Source organism: Lampetra planeri, chromosome 5 (genome assembly GCF_965212315.1).
Source record: "Lampetra planeri chromosome 5, kcLamPlan1.2.h2, whole genome shotgun sequence".
In the NCBI taxonomy this organism is placed as follows: domain Eukaryota; kingdom Metazoa; phylum Chordata; class Hyperoartia; order Petromyzontiformes; family Petromyzontidae; genus Lampetra; species Lampetra planeri.
The window spans coordinates 14,033,352-14,054,822 of NC_136111.1; the positions used below are offsets into that span (position 1 = coordinate 14,033,352).

Below are 21,471 nucleotides of genomic sequence, written 5' to 3' on the forward strand. Positions count from 1 at the left end.
AAGGAGGCCCAACAATGGATCAGAAACTTATTTCCAGCCATGTTATCCATGGTCAGGAATCAAACCAAATTTGCTCGGTTTGTATCGCAGGGTCCTAATTACAACGCTATTCTCCACACAGACATATACAACAATTAAGATTCCATTAAAGCCATGAAACATAGATTGTTGGGGAAATTCCTGTGAGCAAACACCTCATAAGGCTGGCATGGCGCTAGTAGAGATGACGTGGCCAGCACTACACAACCTTCGTCTCCTCAGTGCTGACGTTTGGACACTGCACCTGGCACTCATTGAGGCTGAGTCTAACTAGGGCAGACCCAGACCCGGTTCAGATATTTAGATCAGGTTGATAAAAAGTACCCTAACAACTACACCACAGCTTGCCACGCACACACACTGAAATACAGTGTGATAAGTACTTCACAAACAATTGTAGAAAAGATAGTTGAAGAAATCTACAAAACACATATTTTAAAAAGTTGCCTTCGGATAGGAGAAACTGATACCTTCAGTGCTTGGATCTTGCGTTGTCTTAACTCTCCTTCGTTCAGAACAGCTGCTGGATCGACCACCACGGTATTTGCGACCACCTAAGGCACATCCGTAAACAGATAACAGATACATGCACACCAATACGTACATGCACACACACACATATGGACGTAGATGACAACGTTCTTTCATTTATCATTGTAAACTGTAGGAAGTACAATTAACAAACACGTATTGGGCTTGACAGAGCACAAGCGGATCATGTGGCCAAGTCACCTTTAGCGACCTCTTGCTTTTGTCCATGGGAAGGTTGATGACAAAATTAAGATCGCAGTATGTCAACTAGTACCACTACTCTATGGAAAGACATAAGCACACACATATGTATGTTTGTTGAACTTCTTTCGCACCGTATGTAGTCAATCGTGCAGGATCGGAGGTGCGAGGGAAGGACAACAAAATAAACACAAAAAGCAGTTCTAAAGACATGAATTTTCTATTTAGATTTAAAAGTGTCTAGCTCCAGTGGCTTCCTAATATCGGAAGGAAGAGCATTCCAGACGGCCGTAGAAGCGCATCTGAAAGCATGCGATGCGGTGACCGTCTTTGTTTGATGGTTAGCCAAAAGCCGCTGTAAGGATGACTTGAGTTTGTGTGATGGCTTATGCTCCATGATGAGATCAGCAAGGTATTGTGGTTCATTTGTGGTAAGCACTTTGTGTGTCACGAGCACGACCTTATAATGTATTCGTTCAGCAACTGGAAGCCAATGCAGCTCAGTGAGCACCGGATGGACATGGTCGAAACTTGCAGAACCCATCACGACACGTGCTAACACCACACACAGTTGCCTTTGTCTCCTGAGGTACTCGTTTAAAGTCGAGTTGACCTTAGTGGGGGGGGGGGGGTGCTCAGGACCAACTCAAATATTTACCACTGTTATCGATCAGGTTGCCGAGTTCATAGCAGTCTCATTTAATCACCACGTGCAGAATGTAGTCAAATCCTGCAATGTTCATATCAGAACTCTACGACACATTCAACCACTATTTAGTGATGGCATAGCCAACACGCTGGCGTGTAGCATAGTATCGACAAGGCTCGATTATTGCAACTCTACAGGACATCTGGCCAAAACATTACCATGCTGCAGCGTGTACAAAAAAAGTGTACAACATTCTCTGTCACGTGTCGTGACGGGTACTGCAAGATCCGACCATGTCCGTCCAGTGCTCGCCGAGCTGCATTGGCTTCCGGTTGCCGAACGAATATATGATAAGGTCGAACTGATTACACACAAAGTGCTTGTTACAAATGAACTACAATACCTTGCTGATCTCATCAAGAAGCATAAATGATCACATTAACTCCGGTCATCCATGCAGCAGCTTTTGGCTAACCATCGAACAAAGACGGTTACCGGATCGCGCGCTTTCAGATGCGCTTCTGCGGCCATCTGAAACGTTCTTCCTTCTGATAATAAGAAGCCACTGGAGCTATGCACTTTTAAATCGAGATTGAAAACGAATTTCTTTCAAACTGCTTGTTGTGTGTAGTTTGTTGCCTTTCCCTCCACCTCTAATTTGCACGGTTAGCTACGTAAGGTGCGAAATAGGTTAAACATACACACATTAACCACTACACTACCGCTCCCCATACACACCCATATATAACCACTACACTACCATGCCCATACACACGCACCCATACATACACACATGTATGCAGTATATATAGTATTATTTAACTATATATACACCTCACCAGCAAGGCCCATACTAAACACCTGAGGAGCCAAATGCCGGTCTCTCACCTGCTGTTTCTGTAGTGCGAGCCTCTCATTGAAGTTTTGAAGTCTGATATTTTTGAGACGCAATAAATACTCCTGTGCAAAGGCACATACAATACACATAGACACAAGCAACTACATGTGAGTGCTTGTGTATCGTGAGTATACACGCGTGTTGTCAAGTTACACGTACATTGTGTGTGCATACGTATTATTGTATAGGCAGATCTCGCTCCGTGCAACCCCGTAGAACACGAATTCGTTTTAGGACTCTGTGTCCTGGAGAAAAATGTTATGAAATTAAATTAAGAAAATATAAAAGCGTTTATGAGTGAGAACATGCAGCGCAGGCTGAGGAATCGTACCTGCCTCCACCATTCGCTAAAGCTAACAAGAGCATAGACATAAGCTCTGAGCCAACCAGACCCCACCCCCCACGATTAGATTATCACGATTTGTAGTGACGATTTTTATTTTATTTTTTAAAATGTTATTACAGTACAGTATTTAGCCAGGTGAGAACTCACGAGACCAGGATAGAGCCTCAAGCTCTACCAAAAAAGAAAGCTCATGAGACAACTTTAGACCGAAGGCACCACGAAGATCTAGGAGGTCCTGGAGCTCGTCTCTGAGAATGAGCCGGGGACTGGGAGCACAGCAGGTCCTCCAACCTTATCTCCCATCACTGGCTTTGTAGCGGTACAGTACAATGCACTCGTGAGTACAGTACATATTATCACAAATCATTTTTCATTCGTGTATTATGAGCGCCGTTGCCGATACCCTAATGAAGCCCTCATATATTGCTCATACGAAATAACGCTGTTGGGAATGCATCCCCATATATACAATGGTATAATATTCCCTTTTAGCACCGATTCCATTAGCGCTCACTTCTCCAGGAACGCATCTTGAGCAGTAAGAGAGGTCTGCCTGTATATGTCTGTAGAGTGGATGTATATTTATTTCAGTTTACATATACCACTGTTTGTACAAGTGTGCCATGTGCACACCAGTAGTGTAGCAATCAAGTGTTCAGGCAGTGCAGCTGCACTGGGCCCACGGGTAGGAGGAGATTGGATAGGGGCCCATATTTCATTCCTTGTACCAGGGCCCATGCTGAACATTCTGCTCCACTGGTGTACACATATCATATTTTGCGTGTCTGTGGTATTGTGTGGTCATGTTTGCATGCACCTCTTCTTCTCTGCTGTGGCACACGACTGGAGAGCTACTCTTTGGGACACATGACACCTAAACATACAGAGGCATACATGATACTAATTAATGCTAACAGTATATGTACACACAAACATACATATTGAAGACCCGTATAAAAATGCTGACATCATCAGTCATAATCAATTTACTGCTGGATGAAGGCCAAAGCCATTGCCATCTCTCATGATCCTGTGATGTAGTAATCCACTTAGCACCTGAGCAATGAGTCCCAGTGACCACACATTCCTGTTTGCAACTCGCTGTCGCCCCTTTAAGCGTATTTGCCTTAGTCGTGGCCTCTAGAACTATGGCCACTAAACTGGGCCCGTGCACTAAAACACTGGTAACCTCCAGTACCAGTGCTGTACCAATGTCTGGCATGGCATTACTTCTGCAAATTCACACCATGGCGGGCCCATTTGTGGCACCATGCATGCCGAATGTCCATAGATTATCATTATTATATTAAAATAATTACTCATGAAGAAAATTATGGAAAAACAAATGGAAATTGACGAAGTTATGCACAATAGTGCAGAGAAAGGGAGGTGTTGAGCCCCCTCCCACTTTTAAAAGTGAATCGGTAAGATGCCTATAATTTATGGCTGTAGGTACTGCCAATCCAAACAATAATATACAGTCCATTGCTGAATTTGGTGGAGATGATAACAATGCTGGTCTGTTGACACTGACAGTGTAGATATCACACAGTAACGACATTGTTTCTGTTGGTGTTACTAGTGATGTTCACAGTATTCAAACTGAAATGATGACACGCTAATCACGTGGGCATTGCTGATCGTGATGTTAGTGGAGATCTCACGGGGCGTCCTTGTGCTCGTGCCTTGTTTAAAGCCGCTTCTCTTTTCCTCTGATGGAATTCTTTTACCTGCCGCTCCCTACACTCACACGCAAAGGCAAAACCCCCAGATTGCTGGGGTAAGTGCTATGAACAGCTATTTAGGCTGGAGTCGTGTACGAGGATGTATAGTGGGCAGCAACATGCCTAGTCACCATTGTCTCCCCACTGTTTTTAACCTGGCCCGTAGTATTACTTAAAATTATCATAAAAAATGGCCGCTGTGGCATTGAAAATAATTATTAAGCTGTCTTAAGTCACATTATAGATTCTGCAGTGATGTGACGGGAGAGGGGGTATGGGCCAGGTTGGAGGTTAATGAGGGTTGGAGTCCTGCAAAGTGATATCTCCAACTCAGTGGTACACATGCAGTCTTCCGTAGCGCGCACAGAGTTGAACACAAAGAGCTGATTAAAAAAAAGCACCTCACAAACAACCACCAATGACGACCAAGGATATTATGAGGGCAAGGGCACTAATCCAGCTGCGGATAATCTCACGAGGATTAACATGAACAATTATAATGCTCCAACATTAGGCTCACTGGAACTGTAGGCACCTGTCAGACGAGCTCTTGGCTTCTCTGTTCTGAGCCACTTGTGTTGGTTCCTTTTGCTGATGAGCACTCGGTTCAACACACACCTGCACATGCATATGTACAAAGTCCACACATTTAGCCTTAGACGATTCGGACTCACTGTCAGTGAGCGACTATTAAGGCTGGCACAATATATGTGTGTGGGGGTCATGTGGCCTGATATATTGAACTATGCATGCAGAGAGCCACCTTTGTCCTCTAATAGGTAATGCGTACATTATTGCCACCACACCTTTGAACAGCGTATTTTTGGCTGAATTGACTCTCGCACATATTGCAAAATCAGTCCATTTAACTAAAGTTATACCTTTTAAAATGTATATCTGTGTTCAGAGATAAGACCTTTATATCAGCTTCTGTCTCCTCAATGCTGATATAGATCACACACACCACATACCCAGTAACCCAATGTAGTTACAAGGATCACCACTTCCCACTCTTCCACCTCACCACAGATAACAACACTCACAAAGATCACCCACTTAGCCTTAGACTGCAGAACAAAGTGTTTTAACGAGTACAAATACCAAACCCCCGTTTTGCCATTCCAATCCGTTGGGCAAAATGCTGTTAGGGCACCTCCGATTAGCACGGTTGGCTATGTACAGAGCGAAAGAAGTTCCACAACCGTGCTAATCGGAGGTGCCCTAAAAGCATTTTCCCCAACGGATTGGAATGGCAAAAATGCATGATCAGTCAAGTAATGCAAAAACTGTACAGATGGGTGTGAAGCATATAGGATGATCATTTGCTGTCATGACTAGAGAATAATGGGTAGGTGTGATGCAGAATCTCACCTTTGTTACCTGTGCCGCCGGCACAATAGGGGTAGCTTGAGGGGGTGCCAGCACCCGCCTCCAGCCCTGCTGGCGAGCATGCTGCATGTACAGCTCCTGCAGGCGCGCGCACGCACGCCATGTGCATTAAACATACGGCAGTGTTCTTATACCTCGCACACTACTCCCATCACGTGAAACATCACGCATGCTAAATATGCACGTGCAAAACACTGTGAATATCACACACAGCATGCATAAACACCCTGAACAGAAAACTTGTCATTGACGCATTCAACACCATAATCATGCGTACGTATCATGCGTTATGCAACAACCATCCTAACTCACACTGCAGTACAGGATGCAACGTAATTTATTTGATTCATGACACAATTATCTGTACACACACATTCACTGAACACCATGCATACATACATATCATCCACACTCATACACTCCTCCCACCACATGCACCATGCACACCGCGCGAGTGCGCACACCACCCCCCCACACTCCGCCAACCCCTCCCCCACTCACCTGCTGTTTCTGCAGTCTGCGTGCATTCTCCTGCTTCAATAGATTCTGTGAAAGTTACAAAATGTCTATCACATATGGGTTCCCTTATGACAAGATGTGTATATGTGTTCAAGCAGTGGTCATATTAGCTGTCCATCTGCTGCAGCAAAGGTCGTAAGACATTTTAACCAAACGTATGTCTGCATTATTGCCCTGGCCAAGGGACAACAGCTGTATCAAGTGGCCAGGGCTTTTAAGTTGTATTTTCCACTTTTGTGGTCCCTGACTGACAGATCACAATGACTGAGGACGTTTGTTCATTGTGGTGTGCAGGCCCTGGTAAAATTACATGGCCAGGAGTCAAGACCCATTCAATGCGCATCTAAGGGTGTGACAGGGATGTCCGCTGGCTCCTATTTTAGGAATAGTTCCTTGTTGATCAACCGTGTAGTTTTTATGTCATTGGCCTGATAATTACTGTCCATTGTGACGTAGTAATGAGTTGTTGCCCATGGAACTCACCAAGAAGAGGTGTGGAAGTTGTACTGTGTGCAATCACACCTGATGTTCCTTCCTGTTGCTCTCTTTCTCCTGATCCCGCTGTTTCCGTTTGACATTTTCCTAGGAAAACATATGTGGAAACACCAGCACAGTGAACATGAACACAAAGGATGTTATGTTGATGGTGAAGTTATCTGATGCAATTGTAGTTTATGCTGCTGGTTATATTTTCATAATAATTGTGAAGTTTGTGAAGTCATAGGCTCACGGGTGTGCTTGCTGGCCGAGGGTAGTGGTTGCTGAGGGGAATCCCATATTTGGCTGCAGGACGAGTCACCTTTTGATTCCCACAGCCCATGGCAGGGGCAGCTCGCTTCACACCTGCACAAGACAACAATCACTCACTCACCAAACCACATGCCCATTAACTCACTTAACTACTTGTTCCCCCATCAAATCACCCACTAATTCGCTCAAACACCAACTCACGCTCACTCACAGTTACACTCTCATAATCAATTACAAAATTACTTGCCCACGATCTAATTTATTTACAAACCCACCCATCAATTCAGTTTCATCCACACACCTACCAACACAAAGTCACATATTTACTCCACCGATTATTCACCTGTTCACCCACCAATGCACTCTCACTCACTTGTCTCATGTACACACACTCATTCATTAACTCATTCACTTACGAAGGACCACTTTATTACACCAACACTACATCTTAGATGCAGTCAATAACTCATTCCCGGATTAATTTCTGAGCTTTCATTTACTCTCTCTCGATGGCTTATTTCATGACTACACACTTCACAGTCACTCATTGAGGGGAGGGGGGAGTAGAACCTTGAGGGTGAGAGGGGCCACCAGCAGCAGCAGCACCAGCAGGAGCCGGTGGACCAACTGGGCTAGCGGGAGTCGTATTGGGGTAGCCCGCACTCGATGCCTCTTGCTCCTAAAGCAATAGAAAAATTAATGGCGAATCTATACCAACACACACCAGCGCAAGAGTTTGTGTGCATTTATATATTTTTACTGACACACACTTAATTTCAAATAGATAAATAAACTAGTTGATCATGTTAAGTGCTTTTTCATGTGAAATATTCAAGAAATGATCATAGGAAATGTTCTTTGTAGTTTAACTAAAGTATAGTGGTCCCCTTCTTTTGAGATGTTATTGCAAATTAAACTTGGCCACATAAGACGGGTGGCCTTGCTTTTGAGAGGGGGGGTGGTGGTGGGGGAATGGACAAAAAAACATGAAAAAGTACACAAAGAAGCACCCACATAACGTAACATAACATCTCAAGAACACCTGCATACTGTGAGTTTCTCTCAATGCGCAACTGCTCACTGACCATCAGTCTTTGTGCCCTCGCCATAAGCAGGGGCCGCGAGAGCAATACAGCAACGGGTGGTCGGGCGCGGGGGTCACGCCGGAGCAGCCCCGACAGCGTTGAGCGCAGCTCGGACGAGTAGTGCGCCGACACAGGCGGGAATGAGCCGCGGATGATCTTCAGCACCAGGTTTTTCATGTTCCCTGCCTCAAACTAAACGGGTCATGAGCCAAAGGTCAGTGGCAGGTTGTATGAAACACCTTAAGTTAACACTTCTAATTTGGGTTTTTATATAACACAGTATGTGTTAAGATACATGATCTGTTAAGGGGTTTTGTGCAACCAGCCACTGAGGTATATGTGGTATTATTTGTGCATCTAAACGTTGCCTGTCCACGTTCATGGTAAAGCTGTTTATCTGATCCACTTCATTCACCCCCAATAGCCAAATTCCATGCACATGTATGTTGAACTTCTTTCACACCGTACGTAGTCAATGTGCTAATCAGAGGCATATTCAAATCTTAGTGGTTTATGATACTTACTGCGTGTCTCAGGGTGCACATCTCATAGAGGACACAGCCCAGTGCCCACATATCACTGAAAAGCACACACACGTAAAAACACATGTAACCCATCGCTTCTTTCCAACAAGCAGAACATACTTAGGTGTACCAAATTTTAACAAACATGTCTATAAAAAAAACACTCTTCGTCATTATGTGTAAAAAAAATTCTGTAAGGTTAGAGTAGTGCTGATGGTCTTATTGATATTGGTGGTGATGATGGTGCTGTTTATTGTAGAGAGGTTTATACAAATACAGGCAAGCCTCGCTTAATGCTCGAGATGCGTTCCTGGAGAAGTGAGCGCTAATCCAATGCGCGCTAAAATTATACCATTGTCTATATGGGGATGCGTTCCTGACCGCGTTATTTCTTATGTACTAGTAATATATGAGGGCTTTATTGGGGAACCAGTAATCACGCTAATAATACAGATGTAATGGATTCAACTGAGTCGCAGACGTAGACTTTGGAGGCAACACATGTATTCAGTTCCAACACACGGGGTAACTTCCCCTTAGCAGAATAACAACCTAAGGTGGTGACCACCCGGCTAACTACACTAGTTACCACGTGACTGGTGTAGTTAGCCAGGTGGTGACCACCAGGCTAGCTACACTAGTTACTACGTAACTGTTACTACGGACTGGGACCAACGACTTCGGCTCGGGTCCACGTGTTGGAGACTCGTTGAACGGAGATCGTAGACGAAGGGTTTCTTCCAGGATGAACAACAACCCTGGTCCCTCCCGGGACCCGGCTCATAGTCTCTGTGGTGTGGCCGGCTCCGCCCTTGGCCACGTCCACCTTCCAGAATCTTCAGGAAGGATCTGGGTCCCAATCACGTTAGCCCCTTCTTGGGGCCCCTCTGTCAACTTAACTGGTTCACGTGTCCTCCCGGGTCAACCAGAGTGCCATGGCCTCACACAACCCTATCCTGTCCTGTAGGGTCGGCACTGCACTTAAAGCGTGGTGCCATCCAGCGCTATCATTCAGTGCACACCGTGCCCCTCTAGGGGCGGTACTACACCCACAACATTGTGGTATCCGGCGATGTCGCTACACAGATGATAAACATTATTTCTTAAATAAAATTACTTATTATAATAACATCAGTAAGTATTATGTACTCACATGTGCATTATACCGTACTCCTGGTGGTCATAGTGTTATTGTTGAGAGTTATTAGTGATATTGTTGATGGTGGTGTCAATGGTGGTGCTGTAGACAATCATGTTTATGGTGGTAGTGCATGAAGGCATTGGTAGTGTCATAGGTGGAACTATTGATGGAAGTTTATAGCACTGTTGATGGTGAAGGTTGCACTTGTTGTTATCACCTCTTGTGGTTATAGGGTTTGTTCTCACATATCTCGGGGGATAGGTAGTACGGGGTGCCAATGCAGGTCTGAGCCAGCTCCATTGTACTGTATGAACAATAACAAACCACCATAACTACAAAAAAACATATTCCACAACAATGTATACCACCACTTAAATAGCCACAATACAACCTACACATCAACAAATTTGATTCCACAACATTTTAACCAATCAAAATATAACCAAATCAGCTACAGAAACCACTTAGCAATAATACTCCCTCTATCACGAAAGTCAAGGTAGCAGAGAATTTACAAACATTAAGCTGCAACACTCTTCTCCTCTTCATGTGTTTTATGATGATGTTATATTACTTTATCAACCAAAATATAAATAATCTTAAACCAAGTTAACAAAATATAAAAATATAACAGCAATAAAACCTCAAAGACTACAACACAACCACCGATATAGTGAAGCAATATTAGCAACCAGCAGGCACCTGTTGAGGACGCGGGCAATCCCAAAATCTCCAAGTTGAACAACGCCAGCCTTGGTCAGGAAAATGTTCTGGTTGGAAACATAACAGACTCCCATATAAAATGGCACAACCATTTTATCTGACCTGCCAGTGTATGGTTACATTCATAATTTGGCTAAGGAGCTTTTTTTCTATTCCAACTCAAAGCCTTCTTCACCTCTGAACAGTCACTACTACTCTACAATGCAATAGTTTGGCTGAAGTTGGAATCACATCGTCACACCTCAAGGGGAGCTCCTAGTTCCGATCCAACTTTATCTGACAATTCCATTCGATGCCAAGTAGTTTGGTAGATTATCCTATGGTGACAAAATCACTTTAATTACTCACCATGAGTCAGTCTCTTCCTTATCACTCTTTTGTTGCTACCAGTCATCATTCTCATGAACTTTACACCTACATACTATACTTCCACCAATTTAAATGACTTGTTCTCCTATACTGCTTCTCTCAATCTCTAGTTTTGTGGGTAAGACCCATATAGACACATTATTCTCAAAATATAATTATCTTGGAAAATTCTAGATTTGAAGCTTTCGTGACTGCAAGGATTCATACTCTTGGTTCTTTCGGTAAAGTCACGTAGGTAAAAAATGAAATAAAAATTAATAAAAATAAAACAATAAAAATCACGACGTTTCGGAGGCAACACAAGCTTCCGTCTTCAGGTGAAACCGTCACAGCAAAATATCTGTACCTTATATAGTGGTTAAGGGGGGAGGAGCTAGGAAGGGCAGCGGGGGAGGAGGAGTTGTGAAGTGGTCAATTACTGCTTTTGTTATACTGCTGGGTGGGTAAATGAATTAGATACAATTAAGCCGCTCTTTGTTATGCTGTTTGTGCGCAAGTCACTGTGGGATGAATGGACTCGTGGTCAGGGACGTGTTGCGCAAGTAACTGTGGATGTACATAATAGAAAAGGAGCGGAAATGCCCATGTTTATACCAGTGTTGGCTGACAATAAAGAGTACTGTTAAACGTTAGAGATGTTAACACTCGGTGAAGTAAAATAGTATCTGTCAGATAAGATGGTCCAAAAATGTGTAATTAAATCTTTTTTGCATGGTTGATAACATCTTTCCAATGATTACTAAGTTTGTACCCATCATCACGGTTGAAATTGCTACAACGCGGTGGGCTCTCATGAGATTGTTTTCTCCGAGACTAAGGTGCTCTGCAAGCCTTCTGGCTACCATCAAAGGTTTGTACACGAAGCCATTCAGATATACAAACACGGACATAATTTCAACCGTGATGATGGGTACAAACTTAGTAATCATTGGAAAGATGTTATCAACCATGCAAAAAAGATTTAATTACACATTTTTGGACCATCTTATCTGACAGGCACTATTTTACTTCACCGAGTGTTAACATCTCTAACGTTTAACAGTACTCTTTATTGTCAGCCAACACTGGTATAAACATGGGCATTTCCGCTCCTTTTCTATTATGTACATCCACAGTTACTTGCGCAACACGTCCCTGACCACGAGTCCATTCATCCCACAGTGACTTGCGCACAAACAGCATAACAAAGAGCGGCTTAATCGTATCTAATTCATTTACCCACCCAGCAGTATAACAAAAGCAGTAATTGACCACTTCACAACTCCTCCTCCCCTGCTGCCCTTCCTGGCTCCTCCCCCCTTAACCACTATATAAGGTACAGATATTTTGCTGTGACGGTTTCACCTGAAGACGGAAGCTTGTGTTGCCTCCGAAACGTCGTGATTTTTATTGTTTTATTTTTATTAATTTTTATTTCATTTTTTACCTACATGACTTTACCGAAACAACTAAGAGTATGTATCTTGGAAAATATTTACGAGAGTGACCGTGGCCTCTATTACAGTGAGATAGCCAATGCATTAACATTTTTTGTGTGTTTGATAGAAAGCATTAACAGAGCATCTTTACAGGATAAGTCTTACTATGACTATTAGGCAACTCTTTTTTGCGATGTGGACATAGATCACTTTGCTTGTTCTTGCTTAATGAACAGGACTTAAATGCCATACCAAATGTATCGCATTAAGGTTTATTGTGTAGTCAACAGTCCTGATATAAAACAATGCACTTTAAGTTAACAACCTGATTTTATTAATTTGTATGCGAGTATAGAAAATACATTTTCTAACTTGGCTCGAAGAAATTCCACACAAAAAATACATCTGGCTTTTACTCATGAATACAGTATTTCATCCCTTCTGATAATTAGGCCACAAATAGAGGCAGATATACAACCACGGGTATCACTCGCATATCCCACTAATAGAGGCATTGAGGCAGAATTGTTCACATGGCAAAACTTTTACAGGGCATGATACCTGTGACTTAATATCGCGATGCAGAATCTTGCGGTCGTGAACATGTTTAAGAGCCAGACACAGCTGCACTAGCCAGTCCAGGATCTGTGAAACATGACACATGTACATCACAGTACAAACACAGGACACAATAAGAGATTAGACACAACACATACATTAGAGAATTATAAACTGTAGAGAATGATTCGTCAGGTGATGAGGACGGCTCGGACACTGATCAAAAATAATATGTTAAAGCTAAGTCATGAGTGTTATCAGCATGCAGACCTGATCCTCAGAAAACAGGACACCCTTTTGAGCATTGATCCTCTTGAAGAGATCTCCCCCTTCGCAATAATCCATTACGATGTATAGATTGCCCCGTTCTGGAAACACATACACAAAAACGAATCTGCATACACACTATATACACAAAGACACATAAACCATTTTAGTATGGCTTGACAGCACTGACAGCCATAAATATTAGGTATATTCCTCTCAGTTCACACAAAGTTTGTGGCTCAACACACCGAACATTTTCGTTGCTCTGCTGTGCAGAGCTGAAAACATTGCCTAATCTTTTTTCTACATTTAGTACACAACACAAAATAATGGTTTGCATCGTTGTGGATGATAAAAGTAACAAATAAATTAGTTCAAAATGTCTCATTCGTATATTTGTCTCTTCAAATTGAGGGAGAGGAGCATTTGTTTATGATTTTCATAATATAATAAACAGACACACACGAGCATACACATTGACAGGTCATATAACTGGATGGAGATTAGACAGGTTAGTGAGTAGATTGGGCTGTACCCTCAAAAGACTCCTTGTAGGACACGATATTGGGATGTCTCATGTTGGCCAAAACACAAACTTCCTTCCTGGCTTCATCCCGCTCCTTTGGCGACATCTGTTGACAAACACAAGTAAGTGAATGTGCTTAATCCGTAAAACATCTCGAAACCAGAACAATTGCGGGACGAGCCATTCTGATAATGGAGGATGCCTGGCACACTGCAAATAATTAAATCATTTAGCAAAATTACATTTTAAAAACATTTACATGAAATTAACATCTAATATATTTAATGAACACTTAATAATAATTGACGAAATATTTACAATTTAATAATCACACTTTAATAACACTTTAGAATATCACTACTGTACAGTTTAACGTGTCACTTTACCATTAAACAGAGTTGGAAGGCTGATGTCCACGAGAGAGCACTAATAGGAGACTGAAGCGTACAAGTGCAGAGATTCACCAAATTATATACAAAAGAAAAGTACTGTATACAGTGAAACTCCAAAAATGCACCATACACAAATCTTAAAATATGCGGCTTCCCCACAGTTTGCGATAACTCTCAATTCGCGGGTGTCCAAGATCCCAACCTCCACCTAAACTTCGTGAGATACCGCAATGGAATTTATTTTTTCAAAGCATTAAAAAAATCTATAGCTGTGTGTGCAATCGAACTAGAGATGTGTTTTAAGCGCTTTAAATTCGTATCTCTCTTTCTGTGCTTTTGTTCATAGTTTTAATTTTTAATATTTTTAAAATGTACGCATTGGTTTGTGAGAGCAACTTAACTGCATTTAAGATTATAACCTGGCACAGATGTGATAGTGTCCCGCCTGTGATGTAATGTTTGTTCTTTTGTCATGTTGATCCAGGAGTCTCAATGGGTTAGCATATATTTTGAACGTCAGTTTAACACGTAGGCTTTCGCGACCAATATTATCCATAATGATTGCCTCACAAGTAACGACATCAAATGTATCCCTCTATTTAAGAATGATTTCTCCACAAATCTGGCTGTCGTACTCGAATCGTAGATGTTGTGGGTTTACTCTCCAACACACTGGCGTGCTGTACCAGTAACGAATTGGCATGTTTTGTTTACGTGACAAACCTTACTAATTTTGCTGTCGGGTGGCGGCGGGTTTAACGACACATTTATATTTACTTGATCTAACCCAAAAAAACATCGATTATGGATTTTGAACATCTTTCACACCATATGTAGCCAACCGTGCTAATTGGTGGGTAAGGTTTGTTAAAGATAATTCAGCTGAACTGTGGGGCATAAGGGTGGGGATTTTTTAAGCCCGATTAAGCGTGATTTTTTTGTGAACTGGAGCACTGTACCCTGGAGATGTTGATCTCTTTGATGACGTAGAGATGTCCATCAGCCTTGGATTTTACGAGCATGGCCTTACCAAACGAACCCTCGCCGATCTGAGACACCATCGTGTAGCGCTCCATGGCTCTACACACTTGTGGACAGAGGGGACAGAATAACACGGAGAGACGATAATATTGTGGGGATTGCAACAGTGGCGGCTCCTGCAAAATCTCTCAGGGGGGGCAAATGTCTGGATGATTGATAAGGATAAGGTCCACCCATGCAAAGGATAAATTAACAGCTTAAGCATGTAAAGGCAACTTCACTTCTTTAATATTAATGAAAAATAAAGTGACTCTTACAATACATCTTGTTTGTTTCTATACTCACTATTAATACAATCCACTCATGTTTCTTTTATTAAAGATTCCACTAGGTGGCGACAAATAATTTTGTTGGATGAAACGTGCTTACGTATGATGACGTAAGCACGTTAGGGCGAGCCCTCCCGGAAGCCATAGAGAATGCATTGCAGCGCCCCCCGTTCGAAAAAAAACATCTTTGAATGTAAGTCTATGGGACCACTCGGGGCGATTCTCAGCCGGAGGGAAATCGCCCAAAAAGAGGCGGTACTCCACAGAACGTAGCATGACGCTGATTGGACTATATCCAGAGGCACAATGACGGCTAGCGTGACTCTGTGGTTGAATGACATTGGTGGTGCGTCGCCCAATCGCCCTAATGAAGAAACCGCCCCTGGATTGCAATACAACCAAATCGTCCTGAACGTACCTAGAAACTAAACAAGCTTAAGCTTGGTTAGTACTGGAGACTGCCTAAAATACCAGGTGTCATAAGGTTTGGCTGCGAGGTGGGCAGGAGATGGCAGTACAGCAAAGGAATCTTAAATCTGTGCAGAGTTTTAAGTGCGGTCCTCGACAATGCATTGTTCAGCAATTATGGTTTCTTGCTATGTGCCAAACATTAATGGATATGGTCAAACATATCAATGGAGGACCCTCCTGAAAGTGTTGAGCCTCAACGAGGTTTTCCTGAAGAGAGCAGGTTTATTATAGAGATGTGAGGAAGTAAGGTGATTAGGTAATGAATACACTGGAAGGTGAGGGAGGACATTGTGAAGGCAAAGACATAAGGGATATAGCATGGGAAGGCAAGGGCAGACGAAAATACATGGATGCAGAGAGTAGAGATGAAGTGACAAAGTTATATATCTCATGAATGTTACCTGATTAGATGAGAATGAAACTCTAAATATAATTCTCCATGGACTATTACTTGTGTAAATAAAGGCTTTGGTGAACAAGCTTTAAAATACTGTGAGACCTCCTTTACCAGTAGTAAAATATAGTAATAGGTTTTTACCCTTTTATCTGGTACAAAAACTGACACCTTTATACAAGGGATCATGTTTGCAATAACCACAACACAAGCAGTCAAAATGCAAACAAAAATACACAACTCTGATAATGATATGCACTGTCCTTGAAGTTGATTGGTCCACACCCGAGACAGCTTTTCTTAGAGCCTCGTCTCCATTGGTGTTACTACTAAACTTTTCAATATTACCTGGTTAAAGGGCATGATGGAAAACGAGACGTCAGCAGGCTCTCACCTGCTTTTAAAAGCCTTAACTTACTCATTATATTGAGTAAATGACGATATTCTCACTTGGTTAAATAAAGAGGACAACTGAAAACGTAGTGCAAATTTTTTGAAAAGTGTTATTACAGAACACGATAGGGAAAGTTGAACAACATCTCACCTGGTTCAAGCGACGAGATAATATCCGTGTCTTCACCTGTTTACAACACGCACAAAGTTAAACACGGCCCATGTGGTACTGCGTGAACCATTAAACAATCTACTGTGCGTCCTGTACCATACATCACGTCCACGCGGGACCTACAACTTTGTACAACAATGCAATGGATAGTTTTAACTCGCGGGAAACGCGTTGAGATCTTGAAGTGGTGATACATTTACATTACCGTACAGCCTTTTAAAGCACCGCTATGTACAGTACAATAAAGTAATGTACAGTACAGTGTTTATCCACGATAGGCAATTCAATTCAACATCTTCAGCCACGTGTGACGTTAATAACTCTGACCATGAACATACCTTACGTATTCCTGTATTAATATAATTGCCTTGAACGATATAATTTGACTTAAGGTAGCCGGGCGGTGTCTAATTGAACTGAATGTAACACTGAGGCACAGGGTGATGTAGGCGAGTTTCAACAGCATCCAGAGGCGGCGTGCAGCTTTACAACTTCGCGAGTGGTTGCTGGCTGCCGTTGTTGTTGTTGTTTAAGTGTCGCTGTTGTTGTTGTTTAAGTGTCGCTGCTGCTGTTGTTGTTAAATTGTAGACGCTTCGCCTGCAGCTAAATGGGTGTCTCCCACTCCGCTCGCGTCGTTACCAAGGCCGCGGGAATCGATTCCATCGCGCGCGACATTCGGAATCGATTGCCTCTGACGCAAAACAAAGTAAACGACTCTCAGTGGCACCAACTCTCAGTGGCACCAACTCTCAATGGCACCAACTCTCAATGCCACCAACTCTCAATGCCACCAACTCTCAGTGGCACCAACTCTCAGTGGCACCAACTCTCAATGGCACCAACTCTCAGTGGCACCAACTCTCAATGGCACCAACTCTCAATGCCACCAACTCTCAATGCCACCAACTCTCAGTGGCATCAACTCTTAGTGGCACCAACTCTCAATGCCTCCAACTCTCAGTGGCACCAACTCGCACAGGCACCAACTCTCAGTGGCACCAACTCTCAATGCCACCAACTCTCAATGCCACCAACTCTCAGTGGCACCAACTCTCAGTGGCACCAACTCTCAATGCCACCAACTCTCAATGCCACCAACTCTCAGTGGCACCAACTCTCAGTGACACCAACTCTCAGTGGCACCAACTCTCAATGCCACCAACTCTCAATGCCACCAACTCTCAGTGGCACAACTCTCAGTGCCACCAACTCTCAGTGGCACAAACTCTCAATGCCACCAACTCTCAGTGGCACCAACTCTCAGTGGCACCAACTCTCAATGCCACCAACTCTCAATGCCACCAACTCTCAGTGGCACCAACTCTCAATGCCACCAACTCTCAATGGCACCAACTCTCAGTGGCACCAACTCTCAATGGCACCAACTCTCAGTGGCACCAACTCTCAATGCCACCAACTCTCAATGGCACCAACTCTCAATGCCACCAACTCTCAATGCCACCAACTCGCACAGGCACCAACTCTCAGTGGCACCAACTCTCAATGCCACCAACTCTCAATGCCACCAACTCGCACAGGCACCAACTCTCAATGCCACCAACTCTCAATGCCACCAACTCTCAGTGGCACCAACTCGCACAGGCACCAACTCTCAATGCCACCAACTCGCACAGGCACCAACTCTCAATTACACCAACTCTCAATGCCACCGACTCGCACAGGCACCAACTCTCAATGCCACCAACTCTCAGTGGCACCAACTCGCACAGGCACCAACTCTCAGTGGCACCAACTCTCAATGGCACCAACTCTTAGTGGCACCAACTCTCAATGCCACCAACTCGCACAGGCACCAACTCTCAATGGCACCAACTCTCAGTGGCACCAACTCTCAATGCCACCAACTCGCAATGCCACCAACTCTCAATGCCACCAACTCTCAGTGGCACCAACTCTCAACGCCACCAACTCTCAGTGGCACCAACTCTCAATGCCACCAACTGTGAATGTAACCAACCCTCAGTGGAAACCATTCGTGTTGCACAGCAGAATAACTTATACTGGTAGGAACCTCCTGGTTACACCAGCCCACAGGGGATTATTGTGTCCGTCCGTCGTGCAGGGAGGGGCTGGGTGGGGTGGGGAGGGCGGGGAGGGGCTGGGTGGGGAGGGTGGGGCTGGGTGGGAGGGGTGGGGCTGGGTGGGGAGGGGCTGGTCACCCCGTGTTGCCCTTATAAAACTCAACGTTTAACCTACTCACGCCGGCTTGTGCCCGCCCTCACAGTCGGGCATATTTGCGGAATACACCACGCCGCCGTAGACCCTGGCCATTGACCGAGCAACCCAACGTTCCTACCAGCTCCCTCCGCAGGAATGTGTTCTAAGTTCAATGTGTCCACGGCGTTTGCCAAACGTAGAACGTTTACGTTGTGGCAAAAATGCTGGCAGTGGTGCACAACCACAAATAACAAAAATCAACACATTCTTGAATAACTCAGTGATCTGTAAAATTAAACATGGAAAAATATGCAAAGTTTCGGGAAATGGTCGTTACTTAAAAGCTCCTACGTTCTCAGCGCGGGAGAATCAACGATCCATTTTTGTTACATTATTATTCGTTGTAGTTTCGATGCCACGGGCGTGACACGGCTTTCCTTTTTTTTCCACTGCACGCAAGCTGCTTACTCCGTACCGCGCGTGAGTTACGTGACCGTAATGGGGCCAATCCCACAGCACCAGTGGCTTGGCGACCACTCAAACGTGGCCATATCTCCGTGTAGGCGGTATTGCCTATGCCCGGGGAGTCATCATCATCAGCAACAGCACATCATGATTAATGCTGGATCAATGCCTCCACAAGCCGCCGCCGCCACCGCCACCTCTCACGATCTTACGATGCAACTATCAACCGGGCAATCCATTTGCACGTGAACTGATTTCGTCTCTCTGGGTGGGGGGTTCGCTCGGACGCGTTCCATTCCTGTTGCCAGGGTGGACATCAAAAACGTCACCGAGCTTTACTGATTGTGCTATGGTAGTAATCATGGCATGGTGTCTCGCAAACTACTACATTCTTTAGTAGAAGAGAATGGCCCACAAACGTGGATACCAAAGAGCTACTTCTGAGATCCCTTCAAGTGACCTCTGGATACACAGAGTAGGGGGGGGGCAGCACAATGCACTATCAGAGTAATGAGAGCTCGGGTGAGCATCTACATCATGGGACCTCCTTTGCCAACGTGGTTCACTGGCATGTGACAATTACGAAGCTGCCAACGTGGCAATCATTACGCGATCAAAACATTTGCTGTACGATACATACTGCACATGGCATTTAAACCACGATATATTTTACAGATGAATACCCCTATAGATTTTCATGGACGGTTGTTTGGCCATACTTTACGCCAAGGCCGTAGCCATGGAGTCAACATTGGGGGAGACCAAACGAATTTCCTGCCTAAAAATATTGAAAAAATTTCACTAACACATAGGATGGACTTTTTATTTCTTTTTTACAATAATGTCTAATAGTGGATTATATTACATTGCTGTTTTTTTCTTTTTTACCTTTTCTTGTTTCATTGTATGTAATGGCAAAGATTAGGGATTAATAAAGTACAACCATAACCACAATCATATAAACAGAAATCGATTTTATAGCAATATATTGTGGGGGGCATTTTGAGCATATTTGAATATTGGGGGGGATGTGTTCCCCCCCAATATCTATTATAATTACGTCCTTGATGCTTTACGCTGTTTATTGCTGCTTGATGAACCACTCGAATCGGCACGGTTTGAAGCTGGCTTTCATCCAGCAATTGATTGACGAAGGGCTGCAAAAAAAAATATTCGATTCTTCTTCTCACTACATAATTACGCCACTGTAGATTCTGCATGCACATCAACAACAAAGACTCGTCAATTGAATCGTGAGTGATTACGTAATTTTCACTTAGAAATCGTGGCCTCTCTGTGTGTGCCTTGTGAACAAAGCCCATTTTGATGTACTGTCTTCTCTTATCACGACTGTTACGGTTTTGTGTGTGTGTCGTCATTCATGGTCGTTGCACCACTAGCAAAGCAGCAGCAAATAGGCTCTCAAAAAAAATCATAATTAAAATAAGATCCCCCGAACACAATCTTACGTGATTCTTTGCGTGATGACGTAGCATTAATAGACGCCGTGCCACGCGGTGACGTCATGCGGTCGGCCGTGCTACGCGGTGACGTCACCGCCCTCATCCCTCCGCTCAGACGGTGGCGTGGTGCCGTCGGCTCTGCAGATTCCGTGCTGTTGCTGATGGTGATGGAGACGGAGGAGATGATCTAGGCGATTTTATTTAGCACGGACGACGTCGCCCGATCCGTGCATTGATCTCACCCCATCGCTCACCCACGGACAGGTGAGAAACACCGGCGGAAATTGACCGACGTTTCATCAATACTGATATTTAAACCCGATAGGTGACCGCCCATATGGAGATTTCGTTGTGTCGGTTAAATGCCCTTTATCTGTTACCGCCAGGTGTCAACCTCGTTGACGCGCAGTTAAATGGGTGATGGGCAATTGAAATTCGTTAACTTGATTGAAACGACCTTAATTTAACCTCGGAGCGAGTTGTCCATTGATAATAGCTAAAATTCGTCCTTTGACCCTAATAAGATGGCATCGGTTGAGATTTTTGGTTCAATAAAACGTGGTACAGTATACCACA

At 43.8% G+C, this 21,471-nt stretch overlaps 2 protein-coding genes across 5 annotated transcripts in view; one reads left to right on the plus strand and one right to left on the minus strand.

The window, feature by feature from the left end:
• The window catches only part of LOC144718947 (serine/threonine-protein kinase Nek1-like), a 32,473-nt gene extending 15,036 nt beyond the window's left edge, over positions 1–17,437 (minus strand). For 3 of the 4 annotated variants that reach the window (XM_078594583.1, XM_078594582.1, XM_078594581.1), the window contains exons 1-20: positions 17,128–17,437; positions 16,769–16,804; positions 15,009–15,136; positions 13,667–13,763; positions 13,135–13,232; positions 12,868–12,951; positions 10,499–10,566; positions 10,014–10,100; positions 8,656–8,710; positions 8,132–8,323; positions 7,617–7,725; positions 7,027–7,139; positions 6,819–6,878; positions 6,279–6,323; positions 5,760–5,855; positions 4,924–5,006; positions 4,329–4,404; positions 3,482–3,538; positions 2,309–2,380; positions 510–593 (exon numbers count right to left, since the gene is read on the minus strand). In XM_078594583.1, the coding sequence (XP_078450709.1) occupies positions 510–593; positions 2,309–2,380; positions 3,482–3,538; positions 4,329–4,404; positions 4,924–5,006; positions 5,760–5,855; positions 6,279–6,323; positions 6,819–6,878; positions 7,027–7,139; positions 7,617–7,725; positions 8,132–8,323; positions 8,656–8,710; positions 10,014–10,100; positions 10,499–10,566; positions 12,868–12,951; positions 13,135–13,232; positions 13,667–13,763; positions 15,009–15,125 (1,593 nt within the window). In that variant the 5' untranslated portion in view covers positions 15,126–15,136; positions 16,769–16,804; positions 17,128–17,437. The remainder of the gene's footprint in view (positions 1–509; positions 594–2,308; positions 2,381–3,481; positions 3,539–4,328; positions 4,405–4,923; positions 5,007–5,759; positions 5,856–6,278; positions 6,324–6,818; positions 6,879–7,026; positions 7,140–7,616; positions 7,726–8,131; positions 8,324–8,655; positions 8,711–10,013; positions 10,101–10,498; positions 10,567–12,867; positions 12,952–13,134; positions 13,233–13,666; positions 13,764–15,008; positions 15,137–16,768; positions 16,805–17,127) is intronic. The other variant, XM_078594584.1, reaches the window with a different exon arrangement.
• A 3,535-nt stretch (positions 17,438–20,972) lies between these two features.
• LOC144718950 (H(+)/Cl(-) exchange transporter 4-like) overlaps positions 20,973–21,471 on the plus strand; it is a 30,906-nt gene continuing 30,407 nt past the window's right edge. The window contains exon 1 of the mRNA XM_078594587.1: positions 20,973–21,159. The gene's annotated coding sequence lies outside the window, so the exon portion shown is untranslated. The remainder of the gene's footprint in view (positions 21,160–21,471) is intronic.